At 43.8% G+C, this 20,200-nt stretch overlaps 2 protein-coding genes across 5 annotated transcripts in view; one reads left to right on the forward strand and one right to left on the reverse strand.

The window, feature by feature from the left end:
• SNCA (synuclein alpha) overlaps window positions 1-3,935 on the reverse strand; it is a 71,096-nt gene extending 67,161 nt beyond the window's left edge. Inside the window, exons 1-2 of one of the 3 annotated variants that reach the window (XM_075045224.1) lie at window positions 3,785-3,935; window positions 1,705-1,850 (exon numbers count right to left, since the gene is read on the reverse strand). In XM_075045224.1, coding sequence (XP_074901325.1) covers window positions 1,705-1,825 — 121 coding nt within the window. In that variant the 5' untranslated portion in view covers window positions 1,826-1,850; window positions 3,785-3,935. Of the gene's footprint in view, window positions 1-1,704; window positions 1,851-2,130; window positions 2,291-2,840; window positions 2,857-3,784 lie in introns of those variants that run through there. The other 2 variants (XM_075046831.1, XM_075046011.1) reach the window with 2 other exon arrangements.
• LOC142032208 (uncharacterized) overlaps window positions 1-18,889 on the forward strand; it is a 185,060-nt gene extending 166,171 nt beyond the window's left edge. Inside the window, exons 1-2 of one of the 2 annotated variants that reach the window (XR_012650785.1) lie at window positions 15,918-17,256; window positions 17,968-18,049. Coding sequence is in view for 1 of the 2 variants with exons in the window: in XM_075030605.1 (XP_074886706.1) it covers window positions 17,968-18,069 (102 nt within the window). In the remaining variant the exon portion in view is untranslated. Of the gene's footprint in view, window positions 1-15,917; window positions 17,257-17,967 lie in introns of those variants that run through there. The other variant, XM_075030605.1, reaches the window with a different exon arrangement.
• The last annotated feature ends 1,311 nt before the right edge of the window (window positions 18,890-20,200 follow it).

Below are 20,200 nucleotides of genomic sequence, written 5' to 3' on the forward strand. Positions count from 1 at the left end.
ACTGGTCCCTATCATGGCTCAGGGCTCCGCTGTCCTCAGTATTTTATTCTTGAACTAAATAGCAAGCCTGCCCTCCAAAGTTCAACCTCATCAAAAGCGTCTCTGAAGACAACAGGGTATCTATTGCCTTTGGGAGCAGAACGAGATTCAAATATTATTACGGTCTGGAGAACAGGTCTGACACAAAGATTAATTCAGCACACAATGCAGGTTTCTAATACAAAGAAATCAATGACCCCAGAAGCAGTCAAGAACTAGAAGAAAACAAAATAAATAAATAAATAAAAAGTCCCCCCTCCCCCCCAAAAAATAACTCCAATATCAAGCACAGTGTACAGTGAAAGAACATCTATTTTGATGTATTGAAAATGAGCAGATGCTCATTTTAAAATAGACTCATCTTACAATTAGTTTTCAAAATGACTGCCATCTCTGTTGGCAAGAGCACTGAGCTTTGCTGTGGCTCAGCAGGAGAAAAGTGTATTCCAAATGAGTAGTCCAAACTATCTGGAACAGAAATAATTTGTTGTAGACTGGCACTAGCCTGCAAGGGCAGAGGGAATCCTGAAAAGACTTTGGAATTGCAGACACTTCAATGCTTCCATTTAAAAGAATTGTCTCAGGTTTTCAACTCTGTTTAACTTCTCTTTGATATCTGTGCACACCTCCCTAGGTACACACAGCATCCATTACAGAACTGACCTGCTACAAAATCAGCAAAAAAGAAAGGACCTACACAAAAGAGTATCTTTTCCACTTCATTCTTTTATAGAAAAACTTTATTTGTTGAATAGGAGAAACAGATCCATAATTTTTTTTTTAAATGACCACTTATTCATATGGTCTTGGTAGATTATTTTCCTGTGAAGTTTTCATGGCAGCATTCACAAGCCAGTCCTCTAAAGCCCGATACTTGCTAAGTGAAGATGATGATCATGCAATCAAAGTACTGATTGGGGATTTGAAAAGAATTTTATCCCTGGCTCTGTGCAAGACTCTTGGGTGTGGCCTCGATAAGGCACTTAACAACTGCTTTGCTACCTTGGGGTCTACCTGCCCTACCTCATTAACTGTAGTCGCTCTTCCTTGAGAAGTCACAGGAAATATCTGCTATGGATATGCAATAGTAAGTACAGAACATGAAGTTAATTTCAAAAGATGAGAAGATGTCACTTTGCCATACAAAATGTTACTGTTGGCATGCCAAGTAGTCAGCATGGCTTATGCTCAGTTCCCAAATTAACTTCTCAAGCTTCTTCTCTTAAAGTCCCACTTAAACCCCACATGTTAAATTGGATGCTGTGAAGCCACCTTCCACTTCAGCTTTTACTTTTTTTAAAAAATTTATTTTTACTGTACCAACTACCCCTTCAACCTTAACCTAGCAAACTTCTTGAATAGAGTGCCAGCTAGTGACCTGTACTGTAAGGCACCTCCTATGACACAACCTCATCCAGTATGGCATTACGGATGTGGCTCCACAGAGCAGTAATGTATGGCCAGCACAATGCAGTGACTTAAGAACCAATATTCGGCTTCAGAGAACTGGACCTCAGGAGGGCACAACTCTCCTCTTCTTTGTTTTGCAATGGTCTCCTATGAGTGACTGCATATTTTTTTTTGCAGAAGAATAGGTCTGATGAGGATGCAGCTGTGAATGTCAGGGTACACCGACCAGCAGCATGATCTCTGCTGTCCACCTACCTACATAGAGGACACCTTCTTTCGTCTTTCCTGCCGCCTCTGCCACACCCTGCTTGGTTTTTTCTGCTGCTGCTACGACTCCCTCCTTTGCCTTGGAAAGTCCTTTCATGAACACATCCATGGCTGAAGAGTTTCTTCACACAGCTCTAGAGAAAAAAAAAAAGAAAAAAAAAAAAGACAGTACACTTTCAGTAAGATTTTTTTCAGCTTTTTATCCCAGAATGGGAGGAAAAATTCAGTCAAACTGAATGGGATGGCAATTACTTAAAAATTATATTATTTATACCCACATATTATGTAGCTTTCATCCACATCTCTATTAGCCATACACAAACACCTCTCTATATGCAAGGTTGCACTCAGTATTTCAGACAGAAAGAACAGTTAAATAACTAGAAAAACAAGGAGTAAGGTTACACGAATCACCTTTACATTTTCTCACATGCTGCTATACATAGTAAGTTAAACAGTGCTGCAAGAGCAGTTCCCTCAGTCCAAGAAAGGCTCGGGGATCCTGTTTCCACAGAATCCTACAGAGAGGTTGCCGATAACGCAGCTCTGGTTGGAAGATGGATTCATCAATACAAGTCCCTTCCTTGCCTACCAAGGCATCATATCCTCCAAAGGACAGTTCTGTTCATGTGCTGATTGCAAGATTTAGCCCTGTGATTTGATGATACTCCACCTCTCATTCAGAGGAAAAATCTGACTTAAAGAAACACTAGCAACTTAAAAAACAATGAAAGCAAACCACAAAAACCCAAACCCCTCCTAAATGACAAATGTTCACTTGTTATAAGAAACCGCCACTATGACCCAGAAGGACTGGAGCAAATAGAAAAATGCTGCTTTTCTAGTAGTCCAGCATTTTGTGCACAGTCCACGTCACTCTTCTGGAAACTGAGTCTTCCCAAATGGGTTCTTTCCATGTATCAGGACTGAGAAGAGATTTTACTAAAAAGCAAAAGCAAGAATGCAGGATTTTAAAAGCACTGCACTAAAGCTACCAAGTGAGTTCTATACCAACTACATAACCCAGCGCTACACTGGAACTACTACAATAGTAATTAAAACCAAGAAGTCAGTGCCCCTTCAACAAATCAGTTATCGATAGTCCTTTCTCTTCCTCCACCCACACAGAAAGAAGTGCTGCCTGTTATTTTCTTTTCCCTGCTAGAGGCTGAGTAGGAGGAATGGATGTCTAGGAAGGCATCTGGGCTGCTGCACCTTTCTACTAACTCGTGACGAGTGTGTGAAGAAAAGCAGTATTTGTGCTCCAGCCAAACTGCCTCTGCCTACGGTACCTGTCACCCTGGGCCTGGGGGGGAGGTGAGGAGGGGAGGCGATGCCTTATACACAGAGGGGGGGGAGGCAGGCCCCAGCCCGCGGGACCCTCCGGCTCCACCACCAAGGGGCTCCCCAGGCCCAGGCCCAGGCCCAGGCCCGTGCCCGTGCCCGTCCCCGGGTGGGGGGGTGGGCTGAGCTACGACCAGGTGCAGGGGCACCTAGGGACGGCGGGCGGGCGGCGCGGGCGTATATCAAATAATACCCAGGCACCTGCAGAGGGAGGGAGAGGGCTGGGCGTTGTGACTATATCTCTACGTACGGAGAGAGAGGCACCTACCGAGGAGAGCTGGGCGACGCGACCGTGTGGGCACCCACGGGCTCCAGCTGACACGCCGTCGGCACAAGGCAGCCACAGCGCCCAGCTTCTCCTCCCTCCCCCGTGCCCACAAGAACACGTTCAACAGGACATATATATATAAAAAATATATTTTTTATATATATAAAAATTACACGTGTATGTATATATATATACACACACATACACGCACTCCTACGGCTACACAGGCACGGAAAGCCCAGCCCCGGGCAGCACCGACGCGGAGCGGAGCCGTTCACCCCCGCCGCGCCGCTCCCTCCCCGAACCCGGGGCGCCCCGGGGCGGGGTGTTGGGGGCCGCCGCCGCCCGCCGCCGCGGAGCGGAACGGAGCGGAGCGGAGCGAGCGGAGCGGCCCCCTCGCCCCCGGCCGCTCCCGAAGACAGCGCCTGCCCCGCCCCGCCCTGCCCTGCCACTTACCGCCGGGCTCCTCCGCTACCGGCGACCGACCCGTTCCGAGCAGGCGTGGGGGTCGGAGGGTGGGTGGGTGGACGACGCCGACGGTGAGGCGGGGGGCGACGCGTGTGGGGGGGGGGTGGGGAGGGGGGCCGAGGGGAGCTACCGCTTCTCAGCACATCCCCGAGGCCGGGTCTGCTGGCAGCACCCCCGACGGCAGCCCCGCAGGCGGCGAGTGTGAGGGAGAGGCAAGGGCGAGGGGTGGAGAGAGGATGCGCCGCGGGAGGGAGCGAGGGAGGAGCGGAGGGAGGGAGGCAGGCGGGGAAGGAGGCTCCCGCCGCCCTCCCCCACCTCCTCCCGGCCCACCTTCTGCTGGGGTTTGCGCGGAGGGGCTGCGCCCCCCGCCCGGCCTCCTGCGCCCAACCCCTGGCGTCCTCCGTGGGAGAGAGGTGGGTGGGAGGTGTGATAACCTGGGAGCGCTTGTTCCGTCGATGCAGCCCAGGAGAGGAACAAGAGTAAAAGGCAGGCCAGGCGACCTGGCCCACTTGTGACTCCGCACACCCACCGCTCGCTCAAAGGGCTGGTGCACCACATCCGACAAGTGGTGTAAGGAAGCTGTCGATGGTGACCCCAGTACGCCTACGTTTCACTTCACCGAAGCCTTAGAAAATCTCCCCGATCATCTACTTGCTTTTTCTTCCACGTCCAAATCTTCGGCCCTAAGTGACTGGAGTTCAGTGTGACTGTTCTCACAAGGTTCATGGTCCCAGCTCAATTTTAAGTATGGGAGGTGATGCTTTTGCAGCTGTAATTTGAGTCTTAATCGTATCGCATGCACACAAAAATTTTCATCCCAGATCAGGAACACTATGAGAAGCCCCACCTCACTCCTGCCAGATCTGCCCAACCCCTACACCTCTACTAGCATGCTCCACCATACGCTCCATGGCCACTGCTACTCACGTCTTAATCTGATACGTAGAAGTCACTTTTTCTCCAGAAAGGGAATGCTATCAAACTTCTCTATTTTGGTAGCAGAATTTAGGCACGAAAAGCCAAGAGCAGTAGGAGACAAGGCATTATAACAGATGGACCTTCAGCTTCAGTACATCAGTTCATGTGCTGTATAAAATCCTGCAAGACCTACAGAAACAGCTTGTTTTTTATTGCACTCCAAAGAGAAACAGAACATGGTATAGATGAGATAAAAGGTTGTGAGCTGCAACGAGCATCTTTCATCCATCATCCCATGAAGACAGCTGATGCATCCCCGGTTTTGTTTTCATTCTGAACACGTAGTGCAGAGTCTTCCTCTTGTCAGGTTTCTTCATAAGCCTTAATATTTCTATACTGTTTGTTTGGTAAACTTTCTCTTCGTTCATTCCACTACTAGTTTTAATCAACCAAGCATTCGGCAATATGTTTTATTTCTTTGTGTAAGTAGGTGTGGACTGAGAATACAAATAATTCCTTCATAATTCCGCCCTCAAGGAAAGCCTTAAAAAGAAGAACAAAAAGGCGCTCAGGAATTAAATTACATAAGGTGCTTCATCTCATCCATCCTGTGCAGCACATTCATACTTAGTAGTGCAAGAGCTAGATCTGATATTTCTATTTCCTCTCAATTTGGGGGAAAATAGGCACATTTTCAGAAAGTAAATCAAAGTGAATCAAAATCACCTTCTTTCCACATGTTGTTAAGTGGCCCAGCAATTTATATACCTTAATATATAAATTGGGTCATTGAAAGCCACTCCCTCTGTCATTCTCTACTACCCAGGCCAGTAAACATACACCCCAAATTAGAATCAAAGTGAATATTGCTTGCCTTACGTAAGTATTATCTTCTGGATTTAAAGAAGCCTTTTGTTTCTCTAGCATGCAAGTGACTATGAGCATGAAATGTTGCTTTTTATTATGCTGATATAAATCTGGACAGTCTTATTTAATTATCTTAGCAATAACAGCCAATCTAGTATGATAAATATCCTTGTATATTTATGGCTCTATCTCTGAAAACTTCACAAAGAAGAGCTCAGATGTTTGCAACTCCTAGCTTTTGCAAGGGTTTTTTTTTTTGCCTTGTGTTTATCAAAGGCAGGCATTATGTTCTGCTGTTAAACAAAGTAACAAGCTTGTCGTTTAATAAAATCATAGAGCTAGAAATAGAGAGGTAAAGGCAAGAGGGATCAGTTACCACAGCAGAAGAAAGCTTAAAATTTCATCTGTAGTATTCACAATAGGCAGCTCTTAAATTCTAAATCAGAGGTAAGAGGCATAGAAAGATAAAAAGGTAAAGCATGAATGTTGACACAAGAAATTCTTCCTTCTGAAAATGGGTGGGACTTAAGTGGAAAACAGAATTAAATGTGGTAGGGAATTAGCATTGCATCTCCAAGGTAATTCCTATTTAAACCACATTATGTGCAACAGCTGGCTGGGGTTTTTTTTAGGTTGTTTCCTCAGTACTATTAGTATCACAATAAGTTGTCCCCTGAAGCCTTTCCTGCCTGAAGAAAGGATGGTAGCAAGCAGATTGCCCACTGATCGCATTTAAAACAAATCTTTATTTAATGACACTGTTTACTTTGCATGAGTATCTAGAGCAAAAATCAATTAAGTAGTAATAAAAACTCCTTCAAGCCGTCTTGTGTTGCAGGCTAATATATTGGTTTAGTTGCTAGTGATCAAGTAAATCTATCACTAAGAAAAGAATGGTTATTGACAATTGAAAAATGTTGCAGAGTAAAACCGATCAGAATTTACTGTCTTCAGGTTAAAAAATTCAAATGTAAAACTCTTCATGTGGAAACACTGGAAAGGTGTTCCCCTTGAACACTACATACGAAATTGAAAGCATTCCCCTGTTTATTCCAAGGGTGACTCGCACAGGCTCTCTGTGTTACCACAGAACTGATCGGTGATGTTCCTGAGAAGAAAGGTACCTCTGGAAACCTGAAAAGCTGCGGTATGAAAGGAAGCTATCTTAGGGCAGGCTATTCATAGGTAACGTTGATTATTCCACTGCAGGGTCTTTCTACTGATGGCAGATAATCTGAAAATGGTCTTAATTTGATAAATCTGTTAACTGCATGAAACAGTGCAGTTTTTATGCAAATATATTTCAGTCTTTGGATTTCTTACAGAACAGTTTACTATGTGCGTTGCTTTAGAGGCAACTGGGAGTTCAAACCATTTTCATAGACTTTTGCATCACAATGTTTGCATTTCTATTCCCACTCAGGTCCCTCTGTGGGTCATTGCTGTCGTCACTGACTATTCTGTAACTACCTGTGTGCATAAGCAATTTCTGAGAACTCAAAACCATGCTCAATTTCAAAAAATGGTGAGTATGACCTCTTGTTTGCTTACAGGTAAGCCTGAGGTTTAGCACATAAGTGCTCATAAGTGTTGTAATGTAACACACTAGAGCATGTATGTGCCTCACTTGCATGGTGTTTCCAGTGCTGTTTACTCAACCAAAAATTAAGCATATGTATTAACGCCTTCATACAATCAAGTTGCAAGTTATCATTTCAGAGTTAGTTTTCCAGTGGAAGCATTTTGTCTATTAATTTAAAATTCATATCCATTGTTATGCAGCAGTTGCCATTTCTAATTCATCCCTGTTGCAAAGATTTCTGCTCATGAACTGTTTTGATAGATAGAACTGGGTGATGATTATGGGCTGGGTCACTGGATGTCCACTGTCATGCCATGCAATCATTGACAAGAGACACAAATAGAGCTGAAGCAGGTTTGTTTGAAATTCAGAGCAATATTCTCAGTGTCTTTGTGCATAGAGTCCTTCATCTCAGATCAAAACCAGAGCAAGGACAGAACGCTTCACAGAGATAAATCTCCATGACCAGACCTAGCTCCAGCCTTTAATCTTGTTGCTTCTCCTCTGATTTACCTGCTCCGCTCTGGTATCAGGTTCTTTCTCAGAAATCTCATTTCTCTGCCATTCCAGCCCTTGTGTTTGACACAGTCAGATCAAACAACTGGTCTAGTCCTTCCTGCTCTCAGCTCAGGTGCACACAGCACAGCATGTACCATCTCATGTCTGCAAACTACAGGCCAAGCCATTTTCAGCTTCAGGCCAGAACATGTCCAGTGCAGGTGGATGCATCAGAGATCTAACCAAGAAAAAGGTGCATGGGCTGACACCAAGGAAGAAGGAGGGCTTCTTCCCTAAGTCTTAACTTTTGAACAAATTAGGCTGGAACTGAAAGCACGTCTGGAAAAAACCCACATGTGTATCTCAACTGAGGTTGCTAAACCTCAAATGCCTTCTTCCAAACATGAACAATATAAACATTCTCAAAAGAGAAATTCACCAGAATATTTTAGCACAGGTGAAACATAAGATTTCTCCCCCAAAAGCTACTCAGGCATAGCTCAGCCATTTTTGGTGATTTAGTACATGTATATTTATATGTGTATGTGAGAGAGAATATTTACAAGGTTTACAATAATTCAATATATATAAAAAATGTTTTAATTGAGACAGACATATATGCTAAAATGCCATGTTGGAGGTATGTACACATACACACACATGTATATGTATATATATATTTAAAGAAGATGTATGTCTCTGATCTGATAAATATCAGCCCAACTACACTAATCTTGACATAACTCTAACCAACAGAAAGAAAGGTCTCACAGCTTTATACCACCTCTGTTACAGGCAAAATCTGCCAGACCTCCACCTCCTTTACATGCAGTCAAGGCTGAAGTTACAGCAACATCACATCTTTCATAGGCAATGGTAACATTTAATAAATGAATTAATTTATCTGGGCTAGAAATTCAGCGCTGAAGGGCAAAACAACTCTGTCTGTTGCACCTGGGACCTTAAGCGAAGCTGTACTCTGAAAAGCAAAAGCTTAAGTGCCAAGGAGGCCATCTAGCAGCATGTCTCTACTCAGAGACACCCAGTACATAGGATGAGGCTGACTTAAGGGTGCCTAGCAAAATCAGTATTGGTTGTTCTTTAAGATGTTTCCTATTACGCAGCACCTATGGGTTGATTGTAACTGAAAGAAAGAATCATCTTCCTCACATGTGATGCAACATGTTAGCAGTTTCCTCATATAACTGAAAATTCTGATGCTAGAAAAGTGGAAATCATCATGCAGGGTCAGGTCTGACACCTGTCCTGTCCCAAATCCTGTTTGAGTGAGAGGCCAACACCAGATGTCTCCAAGGTCAATGATAAGACTGCATGCTCTAAAGTAGCCTGGTGCAAATATAGGTATCTGAGCCAGTGCCGGTACAGCACATCATTAATTACCTGGATGGCAGCATTTCTCAAGAGATACACCAGGAAGGCAGCAGCTTTAATTAGATACTGAAGTTAGTCACCAGCAAACTGTGTAAAGAAGTGCAAAACCCAGACAGGAGCATACTTCATTCTATCAAACTGTCTTTCCACAATTTCTAAGGGAAAGTAGACATCACACAAAAGAAAAGTGGCACTTTTCATTCAGATCGCACTTTTGACATCAGAAGTGATAAGCATATGAGCAATCCAAACACATGACTGCATCTTCAGACAGAAATTTTTGGTTTTCATGTTGCTTGTAAACAAGTTGGCTTTATTGCTAGTAGTCTGTTATCTGATATATTTAATAAACAAAAGTTCTATTTACCTGATGTTCACCAACATTTGCTACACAAAAAGGAGATTCCCTTTTTGAACATTCAGCAGTTGCAAAAAAATATATATAAACAATGATATACAGAACAAGTACATAAAGACTACATAGTTTCTTTTATTACATTTTGCCATATTAACCCATAGGGAAAACCTAGAGTCTTCTCCGGAAAAGGCAACACATTATTCTCTTCTCATTTCTCTGATTCCAACAAGCAAGCTTCCCAGCCAAGTAGGTCCCTTAGATACTGTTTGCTGGTAACACTCCAATCACCAAAAACTCATGACATGGTCATCAGTTGCCTGCACTTTTTTTGTAACACTAACTACAGGTCTAATTCTACTCCCATTCATGCTGACATTAAACCAGAGATTGACTCGGGGGAACCAAGAATAACAAGGGAAATATCTGTATAAGAACATTATTATCTGTTCTGGTTTCTTTGGCTCCGTTATTTATTACATGGAATCACTTATTGGAATCCTATCTTAGTGCAATCTCCAACCCAAAGGCCTGTACCTTCTTGTCTATGTTTTCATAGCCACAAAACATTTAGGCACCTGTCTTGATTTAAAATTCTTGATTTTAAGGCAACAACTGGGCTATTAGGATTTATCTATATGCAGCACTAAGCAGGGCACAGAGTGACTGCAGGGACCTGTTTCAGATTTCTTCACAAGTGGATGTATACTCAGGCTTGGGCAATGTAGACAATCAATAGAAAAAAAAGATTGCTTTTCCTCGTTTTCATGCACAAAATAAATGTACCTGTAAATTTAATTTAATTTAAATTACCATTCCAGTTACAGCCTCAAGCTCAGATCTTGTAAAAAAAACTACCTTAGAAACATTTAATTTCTGTTAGGCTCTCCAATTTGTTTCAATTCACAAGCAGTTTGAAGCATTCATATTTGCAGTGAGGCCCAGGGGGCAGGAGAAAAAGACTCAAAAGATGACTTAAGTAAGGGATAAGTTAGTTAGGTAAGGGACAAAGGGAGGACAAAGCAGCAAACATGGTGGCTGGCAGTAGTCACCATGAAAGGCCACAGTCAAATTCAAGTCAAATATGTGTAGGCATCTCAATGAGGGGTTTGTCCAGAAAGGATTTGTAAGATGTCAGTGGGCTAAGTAGAGGTTTCTGGAGAATGACTTTTCATGCATGAGGATCAAGGGGGGAGAGGGCATGAAAGGTTTTCAGACAATCTGTAATGGTCAGGTGGCACAGGCACCTGGCAGAAGGGAGGCAAGAGCTGGCATGCTGGCAGCAGGCAGGAGGTGGTCAGTTAGGTAAAGACAGGCCACAGGGAGCCTTGAGGTGTGCTGTCCAGAAAAAAGAAGGGACAGTGAGGATACACAAGAAGAGAGGTGGCATGCTGGAAGCAATGTGCTAGGAAAATTATTTCTCCAGCAGTTTATTGAGGGGGTACTGGAAAAAGATTGCATTTGTCAAAGTCAGAGTAGAAGCTGTATTTGCCAAAACCTACAAGCTGTCACATGATCAGATAATTTTAAATGTCCCAAGCCAGCAAGGTCAGAGTTACAGCAATTACATCCTACCTCTACTAGGATAAAAGATCGTAAGTCCCAGCTGTAGGAGTGCTTGCTTCCCAGGCTGTTCGTACCATCAGTGACTCAAAGGCGACTCACTGTTGGACTGAGAGATACTCAGATTTTAATGCTTGAGTGAGTGAAGTCAGTAACCCAAAGCAGCTAAACAAGTGGCTGGATTTGCAGCACTGTTGCCTGCAACAGGCCAAAATCGGTTGCTCCCCAAAACAGGGCTACTGATTTAGTTTATCTAAATAGGCTTTTTCATTTAGACAGTTACGGCTTTGCACTGTCCTGAAGCCACATTCAATACCCAATGTTGTGGCTCAGATCCCTCAGTAGTCATTACCCTGCTACGTGCTCTGTGTAAGAAATACAAATGATCTTGTCTGAAACAGATGAATCTCCTTTTTTAAAACAAGTAGTCAGTTCCCTGTATCTCCAGGAAAAGCATCCTAAAAGACTGGTCTGCTCTCATATTGGGGATCTGCATTTTTCCGTAGGCCAAAATACAGATTTCCTTTTGTGTTTTGAAACACAGATGCAGAACTTGTGCAGAATCAGAGTCTCAGGAGTTTATCTGCTCTTCATGGTCCTAATCTGTAGGAGATATTCAAAACCTTTTCAAAGTTAAATTTGTTTTCGCTATCAATATATTTTTGCATTCATTTCTTACTAGCACTCAAAACTGCTGATGAATGCCCCATTGTGCTTGATGTTTTACAGCCATGACCAGACAATATTCTTTGCTCAAAAGGGCTTATTATCTTGGTTTCATGACAAGATACAAACAGGGAAATAAAGCACGGATGAAGGATGTAAGAAGGAGTAGTGAGAGTGAAATAGGTGAACCATTCACAGTAACGGTAATCACAGATCACCACCTGCCTAGGTACCAACTGCCCTGTTAAATGAGAGTTTAGCATCCCTGCAGCTTTTTCAGCAGTGAACTTAGAATATGGAGTGGATCGTTTCTCTTCAGCTTTCACTGTAATCTTCTCTGCTGTTTGCAGCCAAGGTCCGCACGTGTTCAACCTGTGGCTAACACACCACAAGATGCTGCCTTTATTGCTGCAATTTCAAACTTCTCTGAAAGAAACTGATCTGATTTACCATACAATGAAAAGATTCCTGGTTATGCCATTGCTCAAAAATGTCTGTGTCAAGATGCATTGAACTTGATGCATCCTTTTGTACACCACACACAAACCCACTCAATATCTTCTTCCTTTCCTTGTCATCAGACACAGCACTGTTCTGGTTGGGAGCAGCAGAAGCTAACTGCTACTGTCCCTAATCAGGGGCCTCTCACAGGTAACAGTTTACATGTTTTGGCTACAATCTATGTTAAGCTTTTGTATATAAACTGTTTATAAAGGGCTAATGTGTTTTCAATGTTTCAATCAATTGTTAATAATTGTTATTTACTGCTAATGTCTAACCAAGCAGTAAATTCTTTGTACCTGTGGCATACACTCCTCAATACTATCTTCTGCTGGCATCCTCATAACCATGTTATGAGTTATGAATTATGAAAATCCCTCCAAATATTAAACTCTTTCAGAACTACTTCAGATGGGCATAAATCAGAATTGTAAAGAATTTCCTCTTTCTACTCATGAGCCAAATGCAGCTTTCATTATTCTATGACTAGCTTGAATGCTCTGCTGAAGGAAGGCATTCCCCATCATCAACAAGCTTGTGTTTCAATTTGAAATGTCTGATGACATACTTTTAAACTGAACATTCAGCTTCCTAAATGAACTTCAATGTTCTTCACTTAAAATCATTGTGCTGAACACCTTAAAGAAATGGTATTATATTTCCATTTAGTGATTTTGAAAGGTTGTGTTTCAGTCACTGCTACTTTTGTCTATTGTGAATAATATAGCATTCACTCTGTGGGGTCATCTGTGCAGTGAGATGCTAACAGCATCAATGACAAAATGAGACCTTGACACTTCATTAAGTCATCTCAGTCTAAGAACAGCATTTCCAGTGTCTTTACCATTTTTCACAAGTCAGCTATATTGCTCCTATCCAGCATCTTCTCAACACAATGTTATAATTTTGCAGTTTTGACACATCTAGTGTGTAGGTACCGAAAACCATCCTTGCCTGCTTTTGACTTCAGTGATCTCCATTTGACTTTACCTGATTGGGGCTACCATTTAGTCGAGCTTCTGTGGAAGACCGATTCCTCACAGGAACAACAGAACGAATTTTACACATGACATAGTATGAGACGCTGAGTCAGCCAAAGCTTTGAGGTGGATCTGCCTTGTCCCTTTCCCTAAAGAAGCTCCCTAAAAAAGGTCAAAATGTTCAAAAAGCCAGGTATGATGTTGTTGAGGATTTCTTGGCTGGGCAAAGGCATGTGAGCAATCCAGCTGTTATGTGGGAATGAAGCATAAGATTACAAAATACTGGAGCAGACAAGGACGCTGTGTCCTTGTACACTGGGAAAAAAGGAAGATAAGAAGAGCCTGACAAACAACACCTGGATCCTGAAGAATGAGATAAGTAACTGCTGGACGCCTCGTGAAGAAGCTTGCACAGCCAATAGAGAATAAGATAGTGTCGCGTGAAACGGGGTATTGTACCAATTAGAGTATTGTATAAGGTGCGTGGACAAGTCAGTTTTGTATAAATGTCAGGATGTCTGAACGGTAAACGAGCAAGATGTTAACTCATATTGAGTGTGAGTCTTGACTACGGCCGTTTTTCCCGACATTTGGTGCCCGAACAGGGACCCTCAAATCTGTTAGGCCGAGAAACAGACAGAGGGCTTCTCAAATCTGCTCATAAGACTTGGCGGAGCAGACGGAGACGGGAGGGACGGAGCAGGAAGGCATCTGCAAAAATTTGGGCAGAGAGCTGGATCCAAAGCTGCGTGCACCAGTTTGGACCTGCACCGGTAAGACCGCTTTTATTTATTATGGATTGTGAAGCGGCACTCACACTGTTACCGGATATTCTCGCAAAGAGAGAGGCCAGTGTGAGCACACAGAAGCTCCAAGAGCTCAGTCATTGGGGAAGAGAGAGAGGATGTTTTAAGACTCCTGAGACTATGTTCAGTGCCACAGAGTGGTGTGAACTGGGAGATAAGTTGTGGGATGAGACGATTAAGGGGAGTCGTACCGCAAAAGCTTTCGGACAGACTTGGCGAGAAGTAATGAATCACCTTCTACAAATGACAGCAGAAAAAAAAATGGCCAAGGCTGCCTCCGCAATGTTGGGCGCTGAGATTACTACTCCTGAGTCCACACGTATTTTCGACTCGGAAACCACGAAAACCGCTAGAGGGGTTGTTGCCCCTATGAAAGCATCAGCTACTGAGCTTTTAAATAATTCATCTGGCCACCCAGAGACAGGACAGTGCGGTCCTAAACAAGGGGGTGCCGACTGCCGCCCGAGGGAATCTCAGCCCCGGTCAGTATCGGTAATAGACACTGAGCCTTCCTCCGCTGTGGACGAGGGAAGCCCGGGAAACGATCAAGTACCGTCGCTTTCCCCCCCTCCCTCCTCCCCCCCTTTCCGCCCCCCCTCCGCCGCCTTGCAGCGGCCTGTGTCAGCCGGCCATGGAGCGGCCGCCGCCTGGCGCTGCCGCGGCCGGCCCCCGGGCAGAACCATCCGCGCCCCCGCCACTGACCTTTCATCCATCCCGCCTCTCGGAACCGGAGACGGTGAAACCGACTGCGCCCGCGATAGACGCGGAGCCGCCTGCAGTAGCCGCTGCAGAAGAAAGGCAGAGACATTGGAGGGGAGTAATAAAAGATGCCATTATAGAAGGCACTATGCTCCAAGCATTCCCAGTTATTGCATTAAATGGACAGAAAAAATGGGAAGCGTTTGACTGGAAGGTCATTGAGAAATTAAAGAATGCTGTGAGTCAGTACGGAATCAAATCTGTGTTAGCTCACCAAATACTGCGATTCATTTTTTCTGCTGATACGCTGATACCTCAAGATATTAAACAGATAGCACGGTTAGTTTTAGAGCCCTCCGAAATGCTAGTGTTTTTCCAACAATGGGAGATGCTCTGTGATCGGGAACAAGCAACACCACGACAACAAACAGATCCCTTATGGGGAGTAACCACACAGATGCTGATGAGTACTGGACCCTTCCCATCAGGGAACGCTCAGTTACAATGTATCACTGAGGTTCATCACCTATCACAGATCTTGGCATATCAAGCTTTTCTTTCCATACCAGGCAATATGCAAAGCCATGCTTTTACTCAGGTGAAACAGGAGCCTCACGAACCTTTCGCACGGTTTCTTAATAGACTGCATAGGACAATCTACGACCACCCTGACATGAACAAGGACATAAAAGAAAATATGCAGCTCCACAAGGAGCTACAAAGAAGCACAGGGCCAGTAAGACACCCTTAGTCAAGTGTTTTAACTGTGGCAAATGTGGACACATTAGGAGCAAATGTACAGCTTCTGCTGAGAAAGATGACAATACCACCAAGAATACAGGAAGAAGGGAAACTTTACACCGAGCACGAAGGCCCCTAGTGCGATGACAAACGCAAGGAGCTTGGGCTGCCAGCCCTCAGGCAGCCTCATGACCACCAGATCTGCCACTGCAGGGAGCTCCGGAGTGGATGTGGAAACCGCAATACACATTCAACATAAAGGGACCATTGGGGCTTGGGCTTAGTGCATTTTTGATGGGGTGATCTTCAACAGCTCTAAAAGGAATTTTGGTAGTCCCAGGGCTTATTCATGCAGATTTTTGTGAGGCTGTGAAAATTATGATTCATGTTTTAAGTCTTCCTGTTTTTATTCCTAAAGGTACCAGAATAGCACAATTAGTTCCATTCAGGTCATGTGTTCCAAACCCAGGTGAAGTACAACGTGGAGATGGTGGATTCAGCTCCACAGGGAAGCCGCAGGTATACCTTGCCATGGACATAACAAAAGGTAAACCAGAAAAGGTAGTGCAATTGGAAGGGCCTGACGGAGTTATCGTCAAGTAACTGATGACAATCGATACAGGAGCTGATGTTACGATTATTTCATGATATATTTGGCCTCCATCATGGCCATTGATCAATCCAAATTTTGGCATTGCAGGGATAGGGGGCACACAAGCCACCTTAGTAAGTCAGCTACTGATTACATTTGTGTTCCCTGACGGTACATGCGTTACGACGCATCCGTATGTCATGACTACCCCAACTGAATTGTTTGGCCTCATAGGCTGTGATTTATTGAGCCAAATGAAGACAATGTTAGTGACCCATCCTTTTTAGGAGCAGTCACTGAGGAACAACCAATCCTGAAAATTAGCTAGAAAACAAATGAGCCTGTTTGGATTGATCAGTAGCCGCTAAATTCTGAAAAGCTGCTAAAAATACAAAAGTTAGTTAAGGACCAATTGGGAGCGGGACATGTTGTTCCTTCTACTAGTCTATGGAATACGCCAATATTTATAACTCTTAAAAAAAAAACCAAAACAAAACACCTGGGAAATGGAGACTGTTACATGATCTCAGAGCTGTGAATGCAGTGATGCACAGTATGGGAGCCCTGCAGCCAGGTTTGCCGTTTCCAGTTATGCTTCCAGAAGAATGGGATTTGTTAATTGTAAATCTAAAGGATTGTTTTTTCACCATTCCCTTGCACCCAGATGACACTGAACGGTTCGCCTTTTCGGTACCATCGATTAACAAGGCAGAGCCCTATAAGAGATACCATTGGGTCGTGTTACCGCAAGGAATGTGCAATTCCCCCACGATGTGTCAGGTATATGTGGCCTGGGCATTAGAGCCTGTAAGAAAGCAGTTTCCTCAGTTACATTTTGATAGCGGGAAGGAACTTGCCACAGGATGAAATTTTAACTCAATTGCAGGACATCTCAAGCCATTGTGGAGTAATAATTACTCCTGAAAAGGTGCAAAAGGCAGCACCTTGGAAGTATTTGGGGTGACACATAGATGCTAGCAATGTTAGAAATTTCAACTATACATGATGTCCAGAAGCTTGTGGGAGATAGCCAGTGGGTGCAGAATCTTTGTAGTATCACTAATAACGATATGGCCCCTCTGGTAGAACTCTTGGGTTCGAGTGCATGTGTGTATTGATACCTATCCTGCTGCCATGTGGGCCACGGTACAAACTGGAGAAAAGGCCTTATATATTAAATGACATCTTCACGCTTCTTTTGCAGTGCTGGGTGTGCCTAAAGAAAATAAGACAGACAACGGCCTGGTCTATGTTTCTACATGATTTGCTCGATTTTGTAATTTGTGGGGAATTCACCATGGTACGGGTATTCCACATCTTCCTACAGGACAGGCTATTGTCGAACAGGCCAACTAAACCTAAAAGAGCATGCTGCAAAAACAAAAAGGGGGAACCCAGGGCTTACTCCCAGAGGAACGATTGGCCAAAGCCTTATTTGTGCTAAATTATCTTAGATTGACAGGTGATCACTAAGACCCACCAATGGTAGTGCATCATGCTCTTTTACAGGCGGAAAAGACACATCAAAGTACAGGAATCATGGTAATGTATAAGGACCCAGAGTCCGGGAAATGGTGCGGACCAGCAGAAGTAAAACTTACTGGGAGAGGGTATATGTGTCTGCTTACAGATCGAGGCCTTTGCTGGATCCCAGCTAAGTGGGTCAAGCCATGGCTTCGCAGCGATGCTGGACCCAGAATCGTCCCAGCGGCAACTGGCACGGTACCAGCGGGTGCTGGAGCCACTGATCCGACAGATTCCGACTAATAGAGTATTACACTTTAGAGGACTAGCGGACATTGAGTCCTTCAGAGAGGTTTTTAGAACAGTGTGTCTTATTGTATATAGAACCTGCTTTAGGTAAAAAGTGTGTTAAGCATAATTTGGTTAAACATAGTGTGATTACGGGAAGACAGTGTGGGGTAAACGTAAAAGTTAGTTAAAGCCGAAATTAGGGGTAAGGTCTATTTCCATCAATAACCTGGGAACGAGGTTGATTGTGTTTCCACAGATACAGGCCCACGACGGACTCCCGTTCGATTTGTACGACCATCATCATCTGGAGCATCATAGATGGTGTGGCAATATGAATACCACCTCAGTCAAAAACTAATGTATACATCACCTTGGTTAACATAACAGGTCAAGATTCTCTGTGCACCGCAACCGCATCATAAAGCCCATGAACCAATAGACAAGATGGCTATGACTCGTGCAGCGCGCCTGGCCAGCAAGCGCATGCGTCATAGATTGCAACCGAGGTGGACTTTTGGCACCTGCTGGCCACGTGTGCTAAAACCCGTTCCTCTGCAAATGTATAAATACCGGCATTTTCCGAAGAGCATCGGGCTGGTGTACGGTGAGGCCATCGTTGCCTCTGTGGGGATGCCCATGGGATGCTGGCACCTACCGATTGCTGGGCTGAGTTCGTGGAGCAAGATGGCACAAGAATGTATGGATGGTTCATCTTTCTCATAGTCCTCATGGTTCGGGTCATTAGGGGTAACGGGTTGGCTTAAAGAATTATGGGCATTGTTGTAGTTATTGTGATTTTAGCTATTGTAATAATTTTACCTTGTTTCAGCTTGTTAAGGAAAAATGGCATCCCAAGTTATTAAACAAGCCTGGATTGCTCAAAAACAAAAAGGGGGAATTGTTGAGGATTTCTTGGCTGGGCAAAGGCATGTGAGCAATCCAGCCGTTATGTGGGAATGAAGCATAAGTTTACAAAATACTGGAGCAGACAAGGACGCTGTGTCCTTGTACACTGGGAAAAAAGGAAGATAAGAAGAGCCTGACAAACAACACCTGGATGCTGAAGAATGAGATAGGTAACTGCTGGACGCCTCGTGAAGAAGCTTGCACAGCCAATAGAGAATAAGATAGTGTCGCGTGAAACGGGGTATTGTACCAATTAGAGTATTGTATAAGGTGCGTGGACAAGTCAGTTTTGTATAAATGTCAGGATGTCTGAACGGTAAACGAGCAAGATGTTAACTCATATTGAGTGTGAGTCTTGACTACGGCCATTTTTCCCGACATAATGTGAGTAAAATCTAGGCAAATAAACCCAACTTACTGGTGAAGTTCAATTAGATTAGCCCAACCAATTAGCCTAGCAGAAAATAAAAATAGTTTATACTCAACTTTCTCCCCGATTGCCACATTCTGGCAGCAACTCTTGCTTCCAGACTTGCTTTCAGATTAACTTGGTGTCTTTCTGAGTTGCAAGCCCTGCACATTCAGCTCTGGTCCGTGTGAAGTTCTCCAGCCCCACTTGAGGCCTGGTGGCTGCTCTGAGCTCTTCAGTGCAGTTCCACAGTCCATGAGCTGCGGGCTTCTGGCTCCAGGTGGTGCTGTATGGCTCTGCCATAGGAGCTTATCTCCCTTGGCAGTCAGTAGCTCCACAAGAGAAGTTGCAATCTCCTTCTGCCTTGTCAAAGGTCTTCCTGACCCAGTCTTCTTGGCTTACAAGCAGTATGGTATTGTAAGGAAATATCCGTAGGAACAAATTGCTGCTGGGACCCAGAGTCCACAAGATACATATTTGGAACAAAGAAGTTCTAGAGTGGAACATCTAGAGCACCTAGAACACTTTTGGAACAAATGTATTCTATAGTAGCTCCAATTTGGTCCCATGGACAGGGTACCCACTAATGGAATGAGCACAGCTTCCAATTTATTTTCATCCAAAAGGAAAAGTTTGTATACTCTGAGACTGGTCTGTGATGCAAACCAGTTAAGTCAGGCAGAGTGGGAGTTCTGCTTCAAAAGTGGTCTCCTGATCTGATCTAAACCAGTAATGTCGATGCACTGACAATTGTGAATAAAAAAAAAAAAATTGTCATATGGCCTATATCAATTTTGAGCATCATTGTCCAGCAATAGAGCAATGGATCCATCAATGAATTTTGTACAACACTTGTTTTCTTCCGAGTTGTACCAATGTGCACAACTACAGAATAAGCAAAGGCTCATTTTATATCAGTTAGAGAATGTCTCTTTATGGTCTATTTTGTTGCTAAAAATGTGGGATTGGTATTGTAGAAGATAATGTTCTTACATAGTATGATAAATTCAGTACACCTTTAATGAGGAATTTCCAGTATTGTCAGAAAACACAACTATTGTATTGCAATTCTGCAGCAATACTACCTCTTATTCTATGTCTATATCAATTTTACCACTCTGAAGAGAGGAAAAAGGGGTTAGTTTTAAAGCTAATTGATATTGCTACCTTCAAA

The sequence above is a fragment of the Buteo buteo genome, chromosome 1 (genome assembly GCF_964188355.1).
Source record: "Buteo buteo chromosome 1, bButBut1.hap1.1, whole genome shotgun sequence".
Lineage (NCBI taxonomy): Eukaryota > Metazoa > Chordata > Aves > Accipitriformes > Accipitridae > Buteo > Buteo buteo.